Raw genomic sequence first — 26,475 nt, 5'->3', positions numbered from 1 at the left:
AAGATCTAAATGGCTCTTGGCAGCCCCTGGATCGGGAGGCTATAGATGCTCTCTCCCTAGTGGTATGCCAGTCACCACTGTGGAGGTAAATTCCATCTATAAATGTCAGGGGTAACATCACAGGCAAAAGTTGTACAGTGACCCTCCGAAGGGCTGATCCACTGTGAAGGTATACAAAGAATGTAAATAACACTGCAGATATTACAAAGTTATTATGTGCATTCATTGTGGGGCCTTTTGAGGAGGTCATGTTCTGCTCTGTTGACTCTCTCTAAAAAGAAATATGGCATGAATACAGGAGAGCTTAAAGATAGGCAGGAAAAATTAACAGGCTTCTGTAGATGTGTAATTTTAAAAGCTGGTTAGTTTAAAGAAGAGATAAATAGGAAAAAATGCTGCAGATGTATGCAGAATTGCAAACTGTTTGGCAAAAGTAAATCAGCTCCTCATTCTTTTTTGTCCTTTCTCATAATTGCAGAATATGTGGACATGCAGTTAAACTGAAAAGTTGGAGATGTTAAAAGCTTAAAAGAAAATGTATCTTCATAATACCTAATGCCTCAGATTCCCCTTCAGCTATATGGGGCAGTATTTTTCTCTCCATCTCCACCAAATTTTGAAAGTTTTCAAGTGCTTAAACACCACTTGCTATGTAGGTTAAAATTAGCTTGTGCAAAGCAATACAGAACTGAATATAAGTTTTCTGCAGAGTTTTTAATGTAGCCTCTAGACTTCAGTGTCTAAAGGACATCCTCCATATAAGTAATTACAGTGGCTTTAAAATGACAAAGAAAAGCTCCTATAGCTTTTGTAGTTCCTGTAGTTAATTGTAGTCACAGTGAAGTATTTAGACATCAGGAGAACCCAAGAAGGTATCTTTCCTTACAAATGAAAGCTCAAAAACCCTCCAACAATGTATTTAGAAAATTGGCCTTGCATTGGGAATTGGTGCAGGACATAAGCAAACATGTAGATCTATTCCTGCAAATTCATACAAGCAGCTGTAGCATACCTGAGGAATAGTGATGGCAGTTTGTGGAGCTCAGACGCAACACCCAGTGTGAAGTCAAAGCTCGGGGTTTCCAAGGTGTGCAGTGAAGCAGTGACACTAGACATTGGCACAGGGGTGGCTCACAGTGGGTGAGAGAAGGAATTCTGGTATGCTTCCCACTCTTCTGCATGAACTGAGCCATCTGCTTCGTACCTCCTTCTGAGTGCAACCGTTGATGAAACAATCAGGAGGAAGTAGTTCTTGGCCATCCACATTACAGGCTTGTCTTTTGCTCACTGAGGAAGGAATATGTTAGCTTGAATTTAAATAAAATAAATTTAAACTTATCTTAAAAGTAATTTTTGTTGGCTTGTATTAGATGAGGTGCCGAACAAATGCGCTATCAATGTGTATCTCTTCACAGTACATCCACTGAATGGGAACCCTATAAATGTGAAAAGACCTTAAAGGAAATGTTAGACAGGTATTATATTTTGTGGTTAAAGGCCATCTAGGAGAAGCAGTAAAATAATCGCTGTAGTGAGGATTACAAAGCATGTCATATTACACCTCACTGTAAATATCACTTTAATTTTTTATGGCACAGATTATTTGCAAGTTTATTTTATATACTGCATAGCACTAAAATGTCACTGGATCTAAAACCTTATCCAGGAAGCTCATTAGTTGAGCTGTCTGCGTCTGTATATCTGCCATCAGCATCTGGTGAGAGGGCTGCTGCTGACCCTGCCAGACTTGGGTCATGAGGTCAGCAGGTCTCATTTATTATTCAAAATTGCTTTCTGACCTTTTATCAGCTAGGTCAAAGAATGCTGCATTCTCCTTGGTTGAATTTTATAGTGAAATCAGTATCATGCACAGATAATATAATTACCAATTCATGTGAATCTCATCCTCTCTCTCCAAAAATGTACTCACTTTGAGGTTGATGAAGTTTGAAGAGCTGCCTGTATAAATGCATGTATGCTTCAAGACCATGTGCATACCTTGTCATCCTTGTGAGATAGCACAGGTAGCTTCATATCTAATTCATGCTTCAAATTGTGCATCTACTTTCCACTGTTGAGGTACTGAGACAGCTAAAGGCAGAGCTCTATAGTTAACAGCTGACTTCTCATTTTTACAACTCCCATTCTTTTGAATAGATTCCTTTTCCTATTTATATATTCAATATACATATTCAATATATTTTCAGTGGTAATTATATCTCCCCCTTCAGCTGCACCTGTGTATCAGTTGAATAAAGGAGAACTTAGAAGTGTAAAGCAAGAAAAGCAAATAAATACAGAGACGGTTTTCTTCAAGATAATGACAGATTCTGGAAACTGAGAGTCTAATGTATTTTTAGAACATTTTCTGATTACACATGTGATCTAGAGCTAGCAAATCACTGACCAGCATGGTTTCAGTCCCAAACAGAGTCAAGAAGGACCCTGGCAAATTTGACAAATAACTGATGATTTGAAATTTTGGTTCTGTAGTGAATAAATAGGAAGCATAAATGACATTACAATAAGAAAAATTTGTCTGGAATTTTAGAACACTAAACTTTGAAGAGAAAATTAGCCATCAGACTTTAACAAGCCATACTACAGTATGGAAAATTGGAAACCATAAATGGCAGATTGATTCTTAAAGGGAGCTGTGCACTTCAGCATTAGTCCTCTGGAATGATTTCATCCTTTTTAAAAGAAGGAGCAAAAGGTCACATTGGTGTTGCCCTTGAAGCAGACAATATGAGATGTCAGCTTGTGCTTTCTGACACTGCATATGATGAATAACCTTGACATAGTAATAAACAAATAACCTATATTAATGTTTCTAAGGACAGTGAAGTATTAATGCAATATGGACTTCAACAATATACTGTGAATATACAGCTTTCATAGAAATGAATTTCCTCTAATAATATTGTAGTAAATTAATGGTTTCTTAAATATTGCTGTAAAATGCATATTCTTTAAGTAAAAGAAGGTATACATATGTGAAATATGGCCAACCATAAAACTAAGAGAATAACTTTAAACAAGCAGACACTGAATTAAAATTCTGCAAATTCCTGACTGTATTCATATAGATACTCGATATGTTGTGAATAGTTTATTTTTAGTGTTGAAATACTGGTAGACAATCGTCTTTCTAAGTGTAGCTTTGTCATAAATCAGTACTCTGTATGATTATCAGTTATTTTCTTTTGTTAATTTCCAGTAGCATAAAAAAAAGGTTGTCTACTGGTAAGATGTCAAGGTGTACATAACATTTGGTTGGAATTAGGTGGTTTTTTCTAAGTATGGGAACCTGGGAGTCCAGTTGTAGAGGGACTTCTAACATGGTGCAATAGGCATTTTAACAAATAAATTCCTTAGCTTTAAGAAGAGTCTTGTAATCTTTATAACTGTCTTGGTGGCACATCAAGGGTTTTTGTGTTTGTGTTTTTTTTAACCACAAAATTAAACAAAGCTATTGGATATTAATGAAATGTAGGCTAATATTACAGGATAGTACTTAGTCCTGTGCAGAGTTTAAGGTACAGAGTTTCTCTTGTTCATAAGTAACATTTTCATTGTGCCTTCCGTAATTTTAAACATAATTTTTTTTAGCTGTTAATTACATCCCATGTTCCCAAACAAGTAATCTATTTCTAGTATAGATGAGCTGTGTTGAGATTCCTCAGTATTCTTTCTCAATCCCTGAGACATCTCCATGCACTGTTACATGTGAGTTAACCCCAGGTCCTACTCCAGCCTTTAGTGTTACAAAAACGCTATTACAACCACAGTACAATAAACATCCAACACATGTGGCAGTTTGAGAAACACCTATCTTAACACATCCAAAACACCCTAGCACACATCCCAATGTAGTTTACAAAGTGAAAAAAGGTATTTGTCAGTCCTCTTACCACATGTTATGAATGGTATATGTCCATGAAAGATACTTTGCAGGAGGTGTGGGTACAGAAGATATCAAGGATGTGTTTCTTAGTATCATAAAGATATTTCAAAGTTTCTAAAATTTAAGTTGGAGGAATGTGGAGAATGGCATGCCATTGCTGTAGAAGAAGAAAACCCCACCAAGACTGCTAGCTAGAAGTCAAAAGCTATTGTACAGTAATAGAATCATAGAATGCTTTGGGTTGGAAGGGACCTTCTAGTTCCAACCCCCCTGCCATGGGCGGGGACACCTTCCACTAGACCAGGTTGCTCCAAGCCTCATCCAGCCTGGCCTTGAACACTTCCAGGGATAGGGCATCCACAGCTTCTCTGGGCAACCTGTGCCAGTGCCTCCTCACCCTCTGCTCGAAGAACTTCTTCCTGATATCCAATCTAAATCGCCCCACTTTCAATTTAAACCTGTTACCCCTTGTCCTGTCACTACAGGCCCTTGTAAAAAGCCCCCCCCAGCTTCCTTGTAGCCCCTTCAGGTGCTGGAAAGCTGCAATGAGGTCTCCCTGAAGCCTTCTCTTCTCCAGGCTGAACAAGCCCAATTCTCTCAGCCTTTCATCATAGCAGAGGTGCTCCAGCCCTCTGAGAGCCTTCCTGGACTCATTCCAACTGGTCTATATCCTTCTGATATTGAGGGCTCCACAGCTGGACGCAGCACTCCAGGTAGGGTCTCACCAGAGCAGAGTAGAGGGGGCAGAATCACCTCCCTTGACCTGCACAAATGAAATGAGAAGAAAAATTTACAGAAGACAGAACTAAGTAGATTAGTGAAAAAAGTTTCATCTTCCTCTTTTAATAAATATTGAGATGCTCAGAGATCATCGTTGTTCCTGTGGTTAAGTAGGGTTAGGTGCCAGAACTACATGAACAAAATGAAGGGACAATCCCTCTGTTGTCTTTACCTTGAGTTTTAAGTGAAACTTCTCAAGAAGTGAGAAATGAAAATTAAAGGAAAGAAGAGGAATATACATCCAAAAGAGTGTGCAGTCCCAAAGACACTAATAAAAAAAAAAAAAAAATTTGGCTCTTTAGTGGGTGGCATTGTAAGGATAAAAAAATAAGACAAGGAAAGTAAGCCCTGACCATTCACTTGCACTCAATAGCTGTCTGCGTGAACTAAAACAAACCAAGTGTTTGGTTCTTCTAAGCCACATTTTCACTTTCCTTTAGCTCTGAATTGACTCCCTTGGAAAGGAGCCTGAAGTGGCAGCTGTGCATCCAGCTACAGAAGTGTCAGATACAGATGTGTTTTATAATAATACAGTATGGTAATACTGCTGTGATCCCAATTTTGTATATCTGAATTTAACTCTTCGCATTGAGAGAATTATTTCAAGCCGTTCTTTAGCCCTTGAATTCTTCCTGGGAACAGAGTGTCTCTAAGTAAATTAACAAGCTGAGGTATTAAGTGCCTTACACAAACAGCAAATCTGTTAGCATACTCCTGAACTCCAATAGGCCACGTGCACTGTAAATATTCTTTCATAAGCTGCCACACAAATCCTTGCAATTCTGTAGCAACATAGAAGTGTGAAGCAGAGCTCTCTTGGCAGAGGTAGGCTATTCGCCTCTGGAAAAAGCATTGGGCTATGGGAGCAGTGTATAGCTAGAAGCTCACCTGCGTTAGTCATTTGGCTGTGATAAAGGATGTGCAAAGACTGGGGTGCCTGTCTGCTTCGGTGGGCTTTGTGCATTTAATTCATCATTGAAATCAGGTACACTGCTGTGCTACAGCTCTCTAGTCTCAAATCACTGGACTAAGGAGGGTGAGGTACTACTTTGGAACTGAGAGTTCATACAGGTTATTTTGGAAAACATTATGCAGCTTCCAAAGCGCCAGTTATATTCCGGTGAAAGTGAACTTGTCTCCTGCACTTCTGAATGTAGTTATAGACAAACATCTTACTTCTATGATATCTGTTCTAATCTTTTTTACATATCCCTTAGAATTTTTACACTGCTTGCTTCCTCCCAGCCACCTTGGCCAAACTCAGGTTGTGGGAAATCAAGAGCAGCTCTATTGCTTTTCATAAAAGCCCACCTAGTTAGCACAGAGATGAACCCAGCGCCCTGAGCAGGAAGTGAGCAGTCTGTGATTTATTTTACAAGAACACTGTGTTAATTATTGCTGCAGTCATTGCACTGTGCTTCTGAAGCTGCAGTCAAGGTCCTGCTGCACATTTGTACCTTTTTTGTGCAGGAGCCCTTTCGGCATTTCCACTTCACTCGCCTTACAAGCTGGAGTGCAACCTTCAGTGATCTACTGAAACGGCAGTTTTGTCTGCAGAAACACTAAATTTGATTTTATCCTTCCATATGTAGAGGGATATATATGACTGGCCCTAGATTCACCTCTGATCGTGCGGACAAGCTGGTAGTTGAAAGCATATAGGAACAGAAACAAATCAACCAGTAAAAGAGAAGAACACCAGAGGTACAATTTGAAGTACCTGCATGTGACGGGTAGGACACTTCCATATGGAATTTCTTGTGGATGACTGGACCATTTCCAAATAGTCAGTGTACGCCTACCTATTCTGTGTGTGAATTGAAACAGAACTGCACAAATAAACAACGCCCCAAAACAGGTAGATTTCAGAATACCTAAAAAAGGGAGAGCAACTCCTACTAGCTGTTTTAGGGGGGAAAAAAAAAAAAATATAAGTTTTTCAGATGCTAGTTTGCTGTCTTAAACACCAGTTCACTACAAATCTTAACCATGTAACTGGAAATCATTAGTTAAATCCCATGTAGTCAGGGATCATGCATAATGTAACACAGCTACTGCAAAGGAGTTTGCTCCTCATCATTTAAATTTCCTTCTTGCTCCTACAGACATGAGGAGCCTGTATTTGAAGTGGTCCCTGATGAGATTTTGCCTTTACATCCTTGGAGAATATGTCCTTGTGCATATTTATAGGACAAATTAGAAGGATTATGTATGTGGATTTTTGCTTTTATGGTATTAACTGTAATAATTTAAAAAATGCATAGCTTGGCACAATATGGTCGCATATGCACACCTCAAAAATGACAGTATGGAAAATAAGTGGCCTAATGCTCTAAGCCTTGTGGATGAGAGAGCCGCTTTTAAACTGAACAGGCAATTCCACCATCTGAAAAATTGGATTTCCGTACCTGCTATTAATTTTTATGAAGAAGATTTTAGTAAGCAGGCCTGTCTGTAGGGCAGTGTTATTTCTGTTTTACTATTGCTTTAGTGGTGAGAATAGGTAGGTTACTACATTGGCACTGCTAGTGTTCAAAAAAGCAACTTGTTTAAAGGGCAGGGACAGGAGAAGAGGGAAGTGGACTTCACAAATTCGAAACTGCACAGCAGTTTCACTGTAAACCACCTACTAGTAATACAGTACTATCCAATTAATCCATTACTCTTAGAAGAGGAATCCCTTCATATCCAGGTACAATCTTTGCCAAATATCTGGACACAATCATAGGCTTTTAGGATTACAAGTAACACAATAAAGGATAATGATCAAAAATTAAGCACACCAGTACAGACTGCTTGGGTTAACTGGGCCTGCCATGTGCATTATAAGGCAGCAGTCTGTTAGGTTTAAAGTGAGATTAAGGAGTTGTGTAACCTGCAATTATGCTGGTTTTCATTAAAAAAATAAGATGATTGGGCTCAGTAGGGCCCTTCCTTATATTTACCTCTGTTTAATTGGATTGGGAACTGCTTAAACATCTTTGAGTTGGAGCTTATAAGAAGATGATCCCAGCTGTTTTTCGAAGCTTAAGACAGCAGGCAGACAACATGATCATGTCAAGACTCATACTAAAGCCTTAATCCTACTTTTTCATCAACTAGCACTACAGCTGAGTCTTTAACCTCCTAAGTACTAAATGTGCTTTGGACCCCTCACAATACATTTGCTGTCAAATGTTATTGTTTAATAATATTAATTTTTGCTTCCTTTCTGAGCAGGACTGTCTCTGTCTATCTGAATTTGGAGAGCTATAGGGTAAGCTTGTATTTTCAGTCCTTTTAAAAATACAATTTATAAGCTTGCACCTATTGCAGACTGTTGTTCTCTATGGAGGCGAAGAATTGCAGTGACCTGTACCTCACCTTGTTATAACGTTAAAGCCAGTATATTGGTAACTATTTTTCATTGTACGTGTATTACTAGATTGAATATAGTTTTGCTTTCAATGGGAAAGAAATGGCAACAGCTTTAGTTTTATTTGGGTCTTTTTCCTAGGAATTCTTATCATGACCACAAGAAATTTTCCAGACTTCTAGCCTCAAAACTTGCTAACCAAAGCATAATTTAGTTTGAGAATCCAGGAGTTGCATACAGATGAAATGTTCTGATGAGTTTTTCCTGCATCTGTTAATAGTATCCATTCAATGTAATGATTTTCTTTTCTTTTCTTTTCTTTTCTTTTCTTTTCTTTTCTTTTCTTTTCTTTTCTTTTCTTTTCTTTTCTTTTCTTTTCTTTTCTTTTCTTTTCTTTTCTTTTCTTTTCTTTTCTTTTCTTTTCTTTTCTTTTCTTTTCTTTTCTTTTCTTTTCTTCTCTTCTCTTCTCTTCTCTCTTCTCTCTTCTCTCTTCTCTCTTCTCTCTTCTCTCTTCTCTCTTCTCTCTTCTCTCTTCTCTCTTCTCTCTTCTCTCTTCTCTCTTCTCTCTTCTCTCTTCTCTCTTCTCTCTTCTCTCTTCTCTCTTCTCTCTTCTCTCTTCTCTCTTCTCTCTTCTCTCTTCTCTCTTCTCTCTTCTCTCTTCTCTCTTCTCTCTTCTCTCTTCTCTCTCCTCTCCTCTCTCCTCTCTCCTCTCTCCTCTCTCCTCTCTCCTCTCTCCTCTCTCCTCTCTCCTCTCTCCTCTCTCCTCTCTCCTCTCTCCTCTCTCCTCTCTCCTCTCTCCTCTCTCCTCTCTCCTCTCTCCTCTCTCCTCTCTCCTCTCTCCTCTCTCCTCTCTCCTCTCTCCTCTCTCCTCTCTCCTCTCTCCCCTCTCCTCTCTCCCCTCTCTCCTCTCTCCTCTCTCCTCTCTCCTCTCTCTTCCTCTTTCTGTCAGGTAGTCCTCCGATTTGTCCTAGTGACACAGGGCTGCCAGCAGGAAAGCAAGCGTAGTTAATGCTCAGCTGGTCAAACCAGTCAAGCAAGCTAGCAAGTCCCAGCTGTGCTACTTGATGTTTTTTGATTGCACCTAGTCCTCAATCTGTGAACTGTTTTCTGGACTTAGATTCATCAAGCTCTGCCGCTTTAAAAACTCATGCAGGCAGGCATCCTAGGATATGCCATTATAAGCTGCTGCCAGGGGATCTTCTAGGAGATAAATGGAATCTGTGTGAAGTAAATTAGTGTGAACCAGTCAATCTGTGTGTCAGCCTTAAGCCACATCCATGGGTAACTAGCTTGCTGACTGAAAAGTCCGCTGTCTTTTGCCAATCAGAGGTCTCAGCCACCGGGAAGCAGTCCTATACAACATTAGTTTCTTGGAATAATGCCTGTTTGACCAGCTAGTGAAACTCCTCAGTATACAGTACTGTACTGCCCGAGTTTACTTATTGCTTACAATTGAACTGAAAATCTTTTAAAGTCAGATAACATTTTAGCAGTAGGGAGCATCACAGAAATGCCTTGGAAATAAGTACTTCCACTTTCATACAGCAGCCATTCAGCAGGCTCATGCTGTGCTGCAGTTGGCTTTCCCTCCCTATCAGTAATACATCTTCAAGGCCATAATGCAAAATAATAACAATAATCTGGCCAGAAGAGGTTAATAAAGAGGCTCTGCATCTATTTTTTTTTTTTTTCCCCATAGATTAAGCTATTTGGACAGCTTTGATCGAGGGAAGGGAAGAGTATGCAAGCTCTAAGATTTACATTATGCACAGGGGTATGTCAGTACCACAACCGTGCTGCACACTTTTGTTTCATTTTGGTTTTCAAAGCAAACTGAGACAATCTACAGCTAGAATTCCTCTGTAGAGATGGACTGAACAAGAATCCCCTGAAAATTCCATGATTAGTGATTTTAGACTTGAATACCAAATCAATCTATTGTTATGAAAATAATGTCAATACTGTCAATAATGCGATTTTTAAAATATGCAGCATGTATTTATGTGTTTGTTGCTTTTATAGAAGCCGCTGATACACTGCTAGGCAGCCACATCTGCAATATGTGCTCGCCCACACTAGTGATATGATGTGCAGGTGTCACGGGGAATTTTGCTATATATTTTTGGAAAATTGGACAGGTGAGGTGATACTGTATATAATTACAAGAAACGAATTACCTAGTAACTACCAGAACTGAAATTTGGCTTTATTTCCCAATTCTTGTATAATTGTTTTTCTATTACCTTCCAGTTACTGATTGAAAAAAAGTAATGAGGGGGGGTTAAATAATGCTGATCAAATGTGATCAAATAATTCAGTCTTTTACCATGTTTGGTTTAAATATGCCTTACCACACATTTAGGGAATTCGGAAAAAAAGAAATTGGGGCGTTCTACGTAGAGAGGACATCGAGAAGAAAAAGCAGTGTGTAATGGAATTAAGTAAAGACTGTTTGGAATTACGTTTTCCTTTCTTCAATCCTCCTAAGTTTTACAGAAGCATATTCTTCAGAGCTGTGCAGTAAATGTTGTGTGGGATTTTATGGGCAAGTGTTTTATTTCTTGCAGCAGAACCCACTGAGACAAATTTAACTAGTTAGGTGTTTTATTATATATACTACACAGAATACATGGACAGATTCTGGTATAAATCACAACTAAGATCAAGACAACTGCTTTAAAATTGAGTGAATGTTTCATTGCACTAATGAAACAAAAATGGGATGTCCTTTGAGAGCATAATTTGTTACATGCCATTATATTTTAGTTGAGAGAAGTAGGGAAGTCCCTGTGGGTGAATAAAACTTCAAGGTATATTGGGAAAAGAATCACTGAAAATTTCAGTTTTCCTGTCTGGAGTAATGCTGTCCTCACAGGCATGGGGAGGGAGGAAAATAGAGTCTCGGCATCTTTTTTTTTTTTTAATTTCAAATATATAAAACCTTAGAAAAAATTTCATGCTTACAGAAGGAAAAATGTTCTTTAGTTGCAATTCACTTCATGGGTGGAATGAGCTTTGTTTACATGCGACGCCACAGAGTTTAAGAGCAAGATCGGGCATCCCTGGGCACATGGGTTAGTATTTCTGCACTCTGAGCTCTGCAGTGTAATATTAGGTCCTACTTCTGCATTCGACGTAATGGATTTAAATTACTGTAGCTTCCAGTTTGACTTGTTTCATACTACCTTATTTCAAGGACAGTTCCAACTTCCAGATGCTGCAGCATTCGCTTTGGAATAATATTACATTTCTCCAGGTTAATTTCTTAATCTCTCTTTTTAAAATGAAAATATAATGGAAAATGGGCCAGCGTGATATTTAATCACCAGAAGGTAACAACCAGCCATTCTCGATTAAATGACAGCTACATACATCAGTGCAAGCTTTTTTAAATGACACTAAAAATTATGAAATGACCAGAAACTGATGTCTTCTGTCGGTGAGATGAATTAGTGGTTTATATGGCCTGAGAAATTGTCTGGGAAAAAATAGGGTTGAATTCAATAAGAATGGGTGCAAGGATCTAGGCTGAGGTAGAATTAATCTGCACAGAGACAGGATGGTGAAGAAATCGCAAGGTAACAGTTTTTCAGGAAAGAAGCTGGATCACAAGCTGAGCATGAGTCAACAGCATTGACGCTGTGGCAACGGAGACGAACACCATCCCGGGCTCTGTCAAGGGGACCATCACCTGTAAAACCTGTGAAGTGATGCTGGTGCTGTCCCTGGGCCCCAGCCGTCAAGGGCAGGTCCCCAGCCCCTCTGACCCCCGCCTGCTGGCACGCTGCTCAGCGGAGAGGGCGGTCACCGAGACGGCCACTCCACACTGGCTGGCGTTGCTTCGTCACCTGCTTTTTCCATTTCTAGGTGACTGTGGTGAGTGCTGCTGCTATTTCACCTGCCATGTCATGAATGTTTGCTGCATTTCTGCTGATAGCAGTGAAATAATCCTGTCCTTTTAGGTTGGCATCAAAATACGTAGAAAAAAGCTAAGTGGGATAGTAATCTTTGACCTGGGAAAGAGATGATTGAAAGAGTATAAAACAAAGCACTGTTCGGTGACATGTCGTGGAGGGAGCGTGCAGGGCTCGTACGCATGCCTTCCCTCACACAAGGATGAGTTTCACGTTAAGCTAACAGGCTCATGAGCAAACAAACAAAAGGAGATGCCTACCTCTGTGTAAATAATGGAGCTTGCCATGAGCAGGCAGATTAGGGCGGAGGATGTTAAGGATGCAAAAATTCGGTTTATCATAGAATCACAGAATGGGTTGGGTTGGAAGGGACCTTAGTGACCATCTCATTCCAACCCCTCTGCCATGGGCAGGGACACTCTTCGCTAGGTCAGGTTGCTCAGGGAAAACTGGAAAAGGGAAAACTGGAGAATTTTTTGGAACAGAAATCTATTTAGTTATAAAATGTGGAAAAGGGAAAAAAAAAAAAAGGAATTCCCCAAGTTGCAGACTGTAGTTTAGGAGAAATATCTGGTGCGGTATTACTGTATGGTTGTTGGACTTTTACGCTGATGATATTTGTTCTCAGCAAGCGCAGCTGTTCTTACGCTTTTTATGGTATCTATGAAACATGCTTCCTAAAATAGTACTCAGAGCATTTATTGCCCAGCTCTCCATCAAGCTGCTTAGGTATAATACGGTAAGTGCCTGTAGATCCCATACATCCCAGAAGTGGCATTGCATCACGACTGTTTTATCCATTTACGGAAATAAAAAATAGCAGCATTTTGTTTTCCTTTACAGCTTTTTTTTCATGCAGTTTTATTTAGCTTCAGGTTGCTTTGTGTTCTGTGGTGGCCCTTGAATACACCCATCACCTATAGCCTATCTTGCCTAATATGTTTGATTGAAAAATATTTTTTTGCCCTATCTGCTTGTTTTGAACAACAAGTAAGTTTTGTTTTCTCCACAGACAGATTGTCTTTAAGTTACTAATCCACTTTATCAATAACAAAGGTATCTTATCAGAAAATGGTACCTGGTTTTTACACCTGTGTTACACAAGCTTCTTTCTTCAGTGTGTCTACCCTCTCAAAACGGGTAAGTAGAGCAGGTTATTTAGCCTTTGGTGTGTGATATTTCCAGGGTTCAACACGGCTTTTAAGGGTGTAAACAGAACATGTAGAAATAAATGATAGTGATGAGTTGTTGCAGTAATTAGTGATTAGTGTTGGCAAAGAACAGTTCATTCACACAAAGACTGTTCTTTGTTAGAATATCGTGGATGAGCCTGTGATCTCTTTTGAGAAATAATTTGGTTTTTTTTGTGGAATTTGAAATATTTTTAATCAATCGACATATATTGAAAACTATGCACTTATGACATTCTTTTGCTATCCTAAATTCCTTACCTATTCTTTTATTGGCCTTTTTTTTGTTTGTTTCAATACTGTAAGAGAATGGGTATCAAGTTCAGTAAACACCTCTTAAGAGTTTATGAAGATGTATCAGAAGAAATTACCATAATTCTCAAGATTGATCCTGTACAATGAAGATTTATGCCATTTTTATATGATAAATTCAAGGTCATTTGCCTCAATGAAATTTGTCCTTTTACCTTACTTCCATGCTAACAAAGGTAATTTCTACTGTCCATGTAATAATTGAAGTTACATTGTACTGAACAGAAAGAAAGTACCATTGGAGTTGTTCTATCAGAAACGGTGTTTCTTAGCTCTTTTTTACTGATCTGTAGATTAGGGCCTCATTTATACTCCAGACATTTACATCATTTCTGCTACACAAATTAGCTTTCATATGGAAGCAAAAGTAATTTGAAGGTCCATTTAAACCCAAAGTAGGACAGAGTATCCTCAGAATGAGTGAAGATCACACTGTTTATGTTTCAATAACTTAGATTCCATCACCATCCTGGGTATAAGTGATTCAGAACAGTATTTCCCCTATTGACATTTGAGCATAAAATCCTATTCCCTTAAGGGAGAATACAGTAAAGTAGGTGTCAGTTTTTTTAAGATTTCTTTGATATGGTTTTTTTTGTGATTACATAATGCCATTTTTTACTTTCACTCTTTATTTGGGCCAGACTGTTCTTTCCTTATTTTTAACTTTTCAATTCCCTTTGTTCTTTTTTGATATTTTTAAGTAACCTTCCTCTTCAAATTGAGCATATAACATGTGATGTTTTAAAAAAGAAAAATCTGAAAGACTCAGCCTAGGTCCCTTTCTTGCTCACTGCGTACTCATTATGTAACTTCATAAACTAGGGTACTGTGAGGTTTATTTTCCTGAGTTTTGTCTAGGGAGGTACGTGTACTTCTGAGTAAGTGACAAGGCTCAGGTGCACATCCCTCCCCCGCACCAGGGACCCAATCGTAGCCTGTCCCAGCCTGACTCCTGGTTTTCTGAAACAGGCACTTTTTTTTACCTCATTCTCGGACAGCTCTTTTTACACAAGTTGTCTGAAGGTCTGCTTTTCTGTCCCTGTGAAAATCCTTTCCATCCCTGCTTTCCGCTCCCTTTAAACTGTTCCTAATGACTCCTTGCCACCAACCAACGTGTGAGTCTTTCACCGCTGGTTTTCATCATTTGTCAGTCATATCAGCTCTGCCTGTGATTCCTTTTTTCCTCATTTTTGTCTTTCTTGGCTTTCTGTGATTCCATCCCCTCCTGAGTCTCCATGAACCTCTGCAATCCCTGCTCAAGCACATCAACTGGAAATCCTCCTGCTTTGTCCAAGGATCTTGGTGGCCTGTCTTGGTTTCTTTTTTGTTCACTTCACACCTTCCTTCTGGTGTATCTCATCTGTGTATGGACCTGCTCCTACCTGCCTTTCATTCATTATCTTCTGAGTTACTTCTCAGCTGAATCTGGTACCTTCCCTTAAAACACTGCTCAGCATTGCTTTGTTGTAAAATCCAACTGGTTAGTTTAAATTATGTGACTTATGCTGGCATGGTCCAGGACGGAGGGAGAGATGTGAATGGGTTTATCCTAGTCCCATTCATGACTGTGCAGACTCCCAGCAAGGGAAGTACCTGCTGCTCCGGGCCATGGATGTATCTCACTCCCTTGCTCACCAGGAGAGGTCTTCACTGGGTGAAAATACACCCTCTCTTTTGAAAGGTGGACTCTGAATTTTTGGTCACCGCTATGTTTTTCAGAGAGAACAGGTCCTGTGATTTTTCTGTTTCTCTGCAGGGGCATGGCCATGCCTTTTGTTTTCTCCATTTTACCACAATATACTCTACTGGAAAATGTCCTATTGCTCTACTTCAGGGTAGTTCTGGCTTTTAAATTCATGCAGCTGTAATGAATCTGTCCCTCAGCAGAGTGGAGCTGGCTGCTGAACGGGAAGAACTGTTTTAGAAAGAATGGTCTAATAAATTTGGCACAAAACAAATTTTTGAAAATATAATATGCACACTTGTATTTTCCAGTTTTTCTTTATTGAAGTGGGAATCCTGGACTTCAGATAGTGTATTTGAAAAATATTTAAATGCTGTAAAAATCAGTGAAAAGCACAGGTATCTTTGAAGACAGTTCTTCCTTCACATATCGTAGTGTATTTGTGTGTGAACAAGGCCGTTTGCTGTTTATTGTAAGTTGCCCTTCAGTGTCAACTCGCCTCATGCAGATGATCATATCAACACTTCCATGGCAGAGACAAGAGCTAAAACTCCTCTTGGTGTGGATAAGCTGACCGTTGGTACAAGTCTCCTCGCTTTCTGTAAGCTTAGAAATTCAAACAATATTTCTGCTCCACCTGGGCAGGGATTATACACTGGTGTAAGGCAGAATTGTTAAGCAAATTTTACTGGCTTTTTTATCCAGGTGAAATGTGTAGTGCCACTGTCATAGATTTCATTATTTGTTATGTTTTAATATTGCATTTTCAAGATCTAATTCCACAACGGTATTGAAGCCCTGATTGCTTCAGACGGACTCAGTGTAAGTGCAGGAGTGGAGAATGACGGAACCCTTTGGCAACCAGGGATCAATAGCTGCAAACTGATGGAAAGCACAGAGCACTGATGTGAAATATGTGTCTTTTGAGCTCTTCCTGTCCAAATAATGCCCTGAGGTCTTGTTGATTAGCTCATAAGTTTGGAAATTTTAAATGGGTATTTAAATTAGGTAATCCCTTAGCAAATATTTGTTTGGTAAGAAAGCCAAAAATCCATCAGAAGTTATAAGGGAATAAATTTCTTTGTTTGGAAACAGAATAAACTATGCTGAGATTGTGTGAAACCATTGGGATCCCCATCTACATGGACTAGTTTGGAAACTTGGAACCTTGCTGAGTCTTCTAGATATCAGAAAAAAATTAAGTATTTTCTGCTGAATAGTATTTTCAGAAGAAATTAGATCAGCTAAGAGCTTCAATGGGACTGAAAAATTGAGATCTAGTCCTTACTTTGCTATTCTACAGTATCTGGTATAATGAATGTACTTGTCCTCAAGCTATATTTGTGTCTCCATATGGAGTCATGGAGCAGAAGTTTTAAAGAGCCAGTGACAAGGGAAATACCTCTCTTTTGTTGAGGAAAACTTATGTGAGGTTTGTTCAAAAGTAAGTGAGTTAAAAAGACATAGAGAGAAAAATAATTGTTTCCATGACAATATTTTCCTAATGAAAATGGTTTTAGCAATTAAGTAAAAAGAGTTCAAATTTGTTAATCTCAAAACTGCAACTCAGTCTGGTTTTTACTGCACTTTGGAATTATCACCAGCTTTATTACAGATTCTAGCCTGTAATATACAACTTATTTTCATCTTAAAGCAAACACCATCTCTCTCCCTGGTGAATGAATCCAGTAATTACAAAACCACCTAATTGATCTTTTGTATTGTTTACTGGCTTCTTTGGTGAAACAGACATGCACTTTTTATGGCTTCTAAATTATTTTATTATTTTAGGATTTGGTACAAAAAAAGACCCTTTTTACTTCAAAGGGATCATGCTTAAGCCGATGCCTCAAACTTCCCAAATGAATTCTTGCCTATAGATTTTCCAGCTGTGCTATGGTGACATATAAGTACTTTGAGTTTCTGTTTTATTTCAACCTATTATTTGTTTTTAAAAACTATGTGTTAAGCATTGAAAGCTCTGCAGAAAACCAGGAAGTGTTTGTTTCTGAATATATTACATTACTCCCTCCCCTTTTTCTATTCTTTATTGCTCCAGTCAGTGCGCTGAAGCATGACAAGAGCTCAAACTCGGCAAACTTCCAAGATGTGGAGGATACGCCTGACAGATGTGTCTTGGAAGAGTCTGAGAGTCCAGGTGAGAGGCATTTAAAGACAATCACCAAGTATCAAGTGATAAATCTGACACAGCTTTTGGGTCTGTAAAAAAAAGCACATTGTAATGCTGTTTCCTTTTTAGCAGCTGCATTGTCAAATTAATGGTCACCTCCAGGGGTCACAGTGTGGAGCTGTTATCCTTTCCTCTTTCATCAAGAATTCAGGTCTTAGAAAGGATAAAGGCTTTATGACCAAAAAAGAAAGCTGACATTACTAGTTCATTATAATTAGTTTTGAACTACAGTGCTTACTTAATATACGTACAATGTCTGACCCTTTGAAGGTAGCACGAGATTATGAAAAATTAGGAGGACTGTATATACTGCAGTTGAATGTAGCGGCGAACATTCAAACACTGTACCTCTGGAGGAAAGCAAATTGGTAGCATTAAATAGCTTGATCTTTTCTTTAAATCAGCTCACAATCATTATTTCATTTTAATGGCTCTTAACATTGATTCAGCTAAATACAGGAACATCCATAAAGTGCATTCTTTTTGGTGACTAAAAGATTTATCTTCATGTAGTTTCATTATGTTTCTCGTTATGGAACATCTACGAAATTTATTAAATGAATCCCAAAGGGAAACAATTAAATACAGTCTATATCGAGTCACAGCTGAATAAAAACAGTCTGTGTGACTATGTACTGAGTCCTTTTAAGCTTGGCCCACACACACCATATACGTAACCAGCACGTAGTCCTCATTAGTGAAAGAGTTAAACATCTTTCTTCACTTGATATTTTCCTTCCCTGCTTTATCTGGTTTCTGTGTACCCTCTTGCATCTTTGTGTGCTGATCCGTGTATCATATTTTTGATTCATCGTCTCTGCGGCCTGTCAGCTTAGTTAAGAGATTTCCAAATCTTGCAGCTTGTGCTGACAGGGGGCAGCTGCCAACAGTCCCCTGATCCTTCCCCAAGGAACACTGCCGAGATTTAATTTTCAGTCAAAGGGTGCAGTCTGAAATCCATGTCAGGTCCCCTAAGTCATCTCAGAACCCAGATAGGACCCATGTCTGGGGGATTATATTTCAGCACACTCCTCTCCTCCGAGATTCCTTGGGAGTTCAACTGCTGTCATATACCTGATTTGAACTACATTCCCTTTTCATCTTTTCCACAGAAATGAACACCAGTATACGTTAGAATAATTGAAACCAACGAATTGTAAATCCGCATTCGTTTTAAAGCCACATAGGCTTGGGCTCAATGCCGTATGGCAGGAAACAGCGTGAGATTTAGAAAGAGATAGATGGTTTCCCAGGATGGAGCCAAGTTTAATCCCTTACCTACAATCCGTGGTGCATGGCACCTTCTTCAGAAACCATCTATAGTCCCTTCAGCAGTGATTGTGGGCACAAATGGGGATTGTCCAAGTTTGGATCTGTTCTGGCATGAGAAGGAATTAAAACAAAGTGGCACTAAAGCGTTCAGGGGAGAATTAATGTACCTTAAAGTTAGCATTAATTTTAACCTTAAATTAATGCTGTGTGGTGAAGTGTACTCGTTTGGACGGGAGCTTGAATATCTGATTCTACGCTCTGCATATCTATATGAAGTCATGGATAGAATAAAAGCCTGTCAGGAGGTGAATATTGACTGGCAAAAATACGTGTTTATAAAGCATCTAAACTTAAAAACTGAGTTCCATTCTGTCCATCTGACATCATTAAACTAGTAATAAACAATGAATTACTCTGGCTTTTGTTTCTGTCCATTCCTGCATTTTAAGACATCTTGTCTTATAGGTCTGAAAACCTCAGGAGATTTCACTACTGGTCTCACTGCTTTCCACTGAGAATTTGTGGCTTGGTTGTCATGGAGACATCGTATTTCTCCAAGAATTGCTCATATTGATCCGTGGACAGGCGTAAATGGCCAGGCGAATGTGAGGAGTAAAGGGGGTTGGGCACTACTATAAAATGACCAGAGGTTATGGGTCGGAAATAAGCTCATAGCAAACACTTAGGTAAAGAGAAAGAAACAGTTTCATTTTGTTTCAGGATTTCGTTTTTGCACTTTATGCCATTGTCTTCTTTCACTATAGACTCTAAGAAACTTGTTAGTCACTTGTCATGTCAGATCTTTGGTGCTTGTCCTGACACAGCTGTCAGCCTTCCAGCTCTGTGCAGTTCAGGGACACACAACAAAGAGCTAGGAACATGAATTATTTATTGCTCCTTGTGTGGATGAAATTCTGTGATAAGAAATTAAGACACTTCTGACAGAAGTGCTTGTTTGAAAGGAAAGATTTGGTAACACTATACATTTACTTAAAACTTACCACTTACTTTTAGCATCAAACATTGAAACAATAATGTGACATTCAGCTGGCTATGATTTTCTCTAGTATTTCTCAGGTGCTTTAACTTTGAATTGTATCTTGGAATCTGAGAGTGCCTGGCAGGTCAGCATTTGGTCTGGTGGAACCTGTGACTTTAGAATCTCTCTCGCACATATTCGATGTCTGGGAAAACCTAAAATGTTTATTTATAAGTTTTAATTAAAAAGTCTGTGTATGTGTTTTGCAGAGTCTCTCGTGCTTCACTTACAATCTGTTGTCATATGTGCAGTGGTGATGTTAAGAAATATATTGATTTTATTATCTCTTCTGATGATGAAAAGGTGAAAATATGACAATATACCTGCAAGGAATCCCAACTATTCCTAGAAAGGGTTCTTTATTACAGCTTCTATCAGAGCCAGGAATGCTACAGAGCAGACGTTAGCAGACGTATCTGTGCACTCTGTTTTCTCATGGCAAAAGGTGCAGTCTTGACAGTAGCCTGAGAGTTCAGTGATCTTAATTTTCAATAGTCACGTAAAGCTTAGTCTGTGTATTTTACTTTCACATTCTCTGTGTCTTGGCCCATGTCCTCGCTGCTCTGGATGGGGGCCTCCAGCCGCTCTGGAACAAGGCACATACTCAGATGAATAGCAGGAATCCATTTGACTACCCAAGACACCAATCTGAGATTTACCTGTGATTTCTTGTGTTCAATGTGTGATCTGAACTGCTCTCAGATAGGTAATGAAACCCCTCAACCTGCACTTTTCTCTCGGATAATTCACAGCAAACACTTTTCACATGTGATGGACACAGGTAAATATCAGACTGCAGTTTCTTGTCTAAGTGAAATGGATTTTAGTTGCTCCCTTCATGTGCCTCCAAGCTGCCATTATCTGTGATAGTGGCTCATGGCTATTTTAGCCCACACACAGAGGAGATGCTGGGCTTCTCTCCCAGATGCCTAATAGTACGTTTATCACTGCCATTTTCCCCACATGCTGAGGACTACCTCTGTTTGACATGCAAAGCCTTGGGTTTCAAACTTGTCTCTGCTCTGGCCTTGAACGTAATAACCAGATAAGAATTACAACAGCCTTTTGTAGAACTTGACTTTTAACATATCGACTTACCCGTAAAGAATTCGGTATCCCTTAGAGTTCTGCCTTAATATAAATAAACATTCCCAGCAATATTTTCCATTTTATCAGACAAATTTTCCACGTTCTGGGAAACTGAGAAAAAGGCTGAGACTGAGTGAGCATGGGTATGTAAATGAGACTTCTGGGTCTGAGCTATTCACCCAAGATTTCTGGTATAAACAATGGTGGAAAATTCACACCTCTGGAGGGTATCTCATCTTGTCCAAAGGCAGGTGCTTGAGATGGGTTTTATGGAGATAGAAAATGCTCTGAATTTTGTCAGTCAAAATCTAAGAGGAACGTAGCAAGACTTGACACATCCTGAGGTGTCTGAGACTTCATACATGGTGCAGTTCCACTTAGGAGGTTTCTGCAAGTATAGCTCTTGTGAGAAAAAGGAGTAGATTTGGGCTGAAGTCACGGGAAACAACAAAGGCGCAGGTGACTCTTGTCTCTTATTTCCCCCAACAGAGATATTGCAGTAGACTAGGCAACAGACTGTTACTTCACTTGCTAGTAGAGGGAAACTGAGCCTCCCTAATGGAGGATTGAGTTGGGAGCTGTAGACTGAAATTACAGCGTTTTCTGTCTTTGGGATGAAAACCATGTAAACGGTAAGAACCCGATGTGCTCCAGTAGCCGGACAGTCTCTGCCTGAGTCAACTGGTCCCTTCTGCAGCTCATGATCTCTCCCATTCCTTCATTCCAAAAACCATTGCCCATATTAAATATTTCCCTCTTCATTTTTCCCTTTCCATGCCAGGCTATCGTTCCGGGTGTCTTAACAGATAATAGTGAAAATCCCAGCAGGGTTCCCAGTCTTGTCTAGTTGCTTGTCCTAGATAGACCTTGGCACAGAGATGGGAAAGATCCCTGGCTGCCCCTGAGCTACAGTCTGTGAAAGAGAGAACTGGAGCAAATAGAAATGAGAATGAGGACATATATCAAGAGCAACAGAGTCTCATTAGACACAGTGTGCTTAAAGTGCAGCACTGAGATTGTGACAATCTTGTTAGCAGGCAAGTTATAATTACTTTATCGAATATTCCCTTACCAGCTCCAAATTCCATCTGCTGGAGAGTATGTTATTTAAATCCACACGGTATCACCTATATGGCTGTTGGTCACTACACAGACAGAATATAAAAGTATATATTCAGTACATGAAAGTATGAAGCATCTAGAAAAGCGTGTTTTTCCATATTTGCATCCTCATGAAAAGCAGGTAGCAGTAGATGAGGACTAATTCAGGAATGAAGTGCTGGAGGTTGTGGAAGATGATGATGCACGAAGCGGGAAGAGGATGCAATGCAGGGGCAGCCCATTGATCATGGGGAATTATTCCAGAAAGAATTTCCGAAATTTCCAATCTAGACACAGATTAGTCTGTAAGAATTTCACTGCAGTAGATGTAGTGTCACATCCTATCAGCACTCTGGATTATTAATATCTTGACTCATGAGTTTTGGTTTGTTTTTTAAATAGTAAATCAAAGTGTAAGACCAGAAGACTACATAGTGGACATCAGGAAAATGTATATCTCTGTGTCTGTGACACAGGTAGACAGAAAAATGATAGATAATATGATAAATATGCAAGATATCCATCAGACTGGGAAAAAATAGTATGTAATTCCTTCTCCATGTTCTTGTACTCATGAAAGGCGGTATATATGTTTAAACAGTGCTTCTAATACAAACAATATTTAAAATTTGGGTTGTAAATATTACCATTCATCAAATAACAAGAAATTATGAAGCTAAAACTAGTGATTGAGAGTCCTTTTCTGTGGAATTCTAATAAGCCATGACAGAATTAAAATACAATGCCTAATTCGTTTAACTTCCTATTACTTCTGTTTACAGCTGTTGTAGGATTAGTTCTGCTGAAAGGAAAGATACATAATTTGAAAATTATAATTGCAAAGGAACATAAACAATCTATTAATTTAAATCAGAAATTACTTTTCTGCTGGTCCAGTGGAATGTTTTCCTTAAAAATGAATAAATAAACAAATAGATAGATAGGTAAATAAATAAATAAATTGATGGAAGGAGAAGGCTGTTCAGGAGAAAAATTTTGAGGAGTGCCATACATTCTGTTGTGTTCTTTTGGGTCCCATATTGCCTCTCATAGTATAGCAGCTGTAATGTAAACAGTCTTTTGGAGGTAGATTTGGAATATTTCTAACACTAGCATGTTGGTGTTCAAGGTTTTAAGTCTGTTACAACAATTATTGTATAAACAATAATTTACTCTACAAAATGATTGTAAAACAACTTATTTTTTAAAAACAAAAATCTTGCCTATTACCTCAAACTGTAAAATCTTTAAGCCAGATGAATGCATTTCTTTTCCAGATGACATGAAGCCACATCCCTGGATATCGAAGGTGTGCTCCTGTAAGGTGTGTTAGAAAAACCTGCTTAGCCGGAAGGATTAGAAGATGCACAAGAACTGCCAAGAAATGGGACATACGTGACGTGGATGTGAAATGGGTTGTTGTAGCTGTTGGTGTTTAGCTTTAACAACTCGTTTTCTAAAAAAATACCTTCCATAGGTCAGCTTCTTTTTGCTCATTTATTGACTTCAGTTCCCATTTCCATCACTAATAGATTTACTTTTATTCAGTTATATTTAGATAGTTCTGACATAGAAAATGTTTATCTTTATTTTTATTTTTTTTTCACTAGTTTATTGTAATCCCTAATCTTGTAACTTTGGCCATAAAACATTTGCATTGATTTTAATATTCTTTTATATATATCAATTTTAGATTCTTCTCTTCCATTGCTTCTGGCTTTTATTACCAATAACATTTTAACACTGAGCAAAACTAAGTGCATTTGAAATAATTAGAAAGTTTGTTTGCATTTAAAGGAAAATTTGAACTAAACAAGATTTTATCTATGCTGGTTGGATGAAGAACAATGATCTCGCTTTCTGTATTACCAATAGTCGGAGTGCTAACGAAGTCAAAGCGACATGAGGATGTGCTTTTCTGGATCTGTAAATATGGTGGAAAGCATGGTCTGATGTTATCCTTCCTAATTGCTACATCAGCCCTAAGCTGCCTTAATGAAGAGAGTGAAGATTTCTTCAGCTGGAGAAGGTTCTCTGGCAACGAATCTCTGCCTTACTTGTGAGGAATTGTCATAGCTGTGGAGTGACACAATCAGGTTTCAGTTGCCATACTCGGGCTTGAATTTGGTTAAACATGAAACAGACGTGAAACCTTCTTCTCCTTTTTCATACCCCAGGAGTCCGTATGCCTAAGTGCACTTTGTGGCAGTGAGGTCTTCAGAAACATTAGTCGGAAAGGCCTTCTGAGAAGCTACATTTCAGTTTCCATTCAACTAAATAGGCTGCAATCCAGAGGTGATACTTTGTGTTATTCTTCTGTAATTGTAAACACCTTGCAGAAAAATGACATCTTTTAACAGAAAAGTCACTGGTTTTTACACGTTTGTTTTTTTTCGGAAACAACTTTCCTTAGTCTTAGAAGGCATTTTCCTGTGTAAAACCTGCCTGTTGTTTGTATAAGCTTGTATTTGAATTATGTTGACTAAACAGTCTGGATGCTGAGTGTTACAGCTTCATTCTTTCATTTATTGTGCTGGATGTCTGGAATAATTTCACTGACATACTTGGAACAACACAACAAAGAGCAGAACACGTCTTCAGCTGACGTGTAGCCTCTTCTTAACTTTCATGGTTAAATCAAGAATTCCAAGTGTTAAGAAGGTAAAAATAAAATTGCAATTATAACTACAGGAACTTAGGAACTTTCCAGCTTAGGAACTTTCCCTTCACAGCAAACATCAGTGCTGTGCACCAGCATCTGCTCACCTGGGCCAGCTCTGTTCTTAGTGCCAGGGTAACAAATCTCCTTCAAATTATCTCTACTAGATATTTTAAATAACTGCTGTGTTCAAAGCGATCTCATAGCTCATGGAATTGGCATTGCCTGTAACACCCAGTACTGCTCTCGTAGCAATTACATTTGTGTAACACGATATTTGATTGCTTGTCTTTAATTCTGCAAAGCAGTGGATGTCAGCAGACTGCCAATACGGGACAGCCCCATGGAGTGGTGTGTGCAGCGAGGATGGGTGTTTGGCACATGCTTGTGCGTGCTTTGTGCTGACTGCAATTACAGTATCGGTGAGGTATCGCAGGAACTTCTGTCATTGGCTACATTTATGTCCCAGTAAAGCAAATATATTTCCCGTGTGGTCTGGATGTCTCTCAAACAACCAACTTTACAGTATATGCTCAAGATGAACTCTTGCTTAGAACAGGCTTTTTGCATCAAAATGACAATTTTAGAGCTATTTACAAAAATACGTATTATCCTCCTGCAATTATTTCTTGTAAGCCGAGGCTGAAGAAGCATTTCTATACTAATGCAGTCGAATGTACTGCTGTATTCATGCCTACAGAGACTGATTTTACAACCAAGTTGCAAGGTAGTTAAGATTATATTTTTCTATCAGGTTACATTGCAGAAATCCTGCCAAAAGGAGTGATATGCTCATACTTAGAGTCATCTACATTTTAGATATGGGGTAAAGAATCAATGAATACCTAAACTGCCTGAAGAACAAGGGGGTTTGGGTCTTTTCATGCAGAAGATCCAGAGTCCAATAAACTGCATCATGGTTTCACAGTCAGGGCAATTTCTCCCCACTCCAGCCCTGTGCTTCTGTGTCTCCTCACTTAACATTTGCACTAGTGCTTGTACGGCCATGGCCTGCCAAGATGAGCACTGGCCTCGGTGCAGAGCAGTGGAGGAACAAGTGAGTGAGGGTGGGAAGTGTGGGACAATCCACACATACATCAGCATTATCTCAGCACAAATTCGGTACCATCTGCAGGGGTCTTTCACGGAAACAGATGTTCAGCTTTCAAATCCTATAGGCATTTTTTACATTATGTGCATAATTCATTATATCATTTAAAAAAAAAAAAAGTTTCTTATCCTTTAGTATAAGCCACTGTGCCAGTGCTGAATTGTGTTGCATGCACATTCCTGGTGGGGATGGATGAAGATGCTGCTTCTCGCACTGGATATTTCTGCTGAATACTGGCCTTGGATGCACAAAATTCACACAATAACACGATTGTCTTATTGGGGACCATGGGAAGTTTGTTTCTTGAATGACACCTGCTGGAAATTCTAAAGTGTGTCAGAGAGCTGTGCTGCAGGACAGAACATGTCACGTGAAGACAACCTTGCCCATCTTCCGATGAATCTGCGTGCCCTGGAAATGGTGTGATGGGTAAGTCCAAATACTTACTGTACTGCCCAGGAGAAGCAGTGCAAGTTGCTAAACAATACTAAACATTATGAAACTTAACAAACATCTGCAGAGGTGTTTGGGGTGGACTAAGCATTTGATAAAATTCCTACACAGTACAAATTTAATTGCACTTATCTTTCATGTAATTCTACAAACCTTAGCTTGAGAAGACGGAGTTGTGCAGCCTGAATTTACGTTGTGTCTTGCAAACATAGGGATAAAAGCTCTTTTTCTTCCTCTGGCACTAGTCTCAATGACATGGCTGTGAAAAATAGCATCCCTGCAGTAAATAGTATATGCCATTTCATTAAGTACATTACTTCCTCTGTTTTTACAGCAACTGGGAAATTTTCTTTGTTTTTTGTTTGGGGTTTTTTTTGTTTTGGTTTGGTTTGTGGTTTTTTAACATTTGAAAGCT

At 39.0% G+C, this 26,475-nt stretch overlaps 1 protein-coding gene across 1 annotated transcript in view; it reads left to right on the top strand.

Moving 5' to 3' along the window:
* The window catches only part of WDR72 (WD repeat domain 72), a 105,334-nt gene extending 82,164 nt beyond the window's left edge, over positions 1 to 23,170 (top strand). Inside the window, exons 18-19 of the mRNA XM_010147086.1 lie at positions 17,205 to 17,303; positions 23,115 to 23,170. Of these exons, the coding sequence (XP_010145388.1) occupies positions 17,205 to 17,303; positions 23,115 to 23,170 (155 nt within the window). The remainder of the gene's footprint in view (positions 1 to 17,204; positions 17,304 to 23,114) is intronic.
* The last annotated feature ends 3,305 nt before the right edge of the window (positions 23,171 to 26,475 follow it).

The sequence above is a fragment of the Eurypyga helias genome, unplaced genomic scaffold (assembly GCF_000690775.1).
Source record: "Eurypyga helias isolate BGI_N326 unplaced genomic scaffold, ASM69077v1 scaffold2810, whole genome shotgun sequence".
NCBI classification, from domain to species: Eukaryota; Metazoa; Chordata; class Aves; order Eurypygiformes; family Eurypygidae; genus Eurypyga; species Eurypyga helias.
This window is presented reverse-complemented; position numbering and strand designations above follow the sequence as displayed.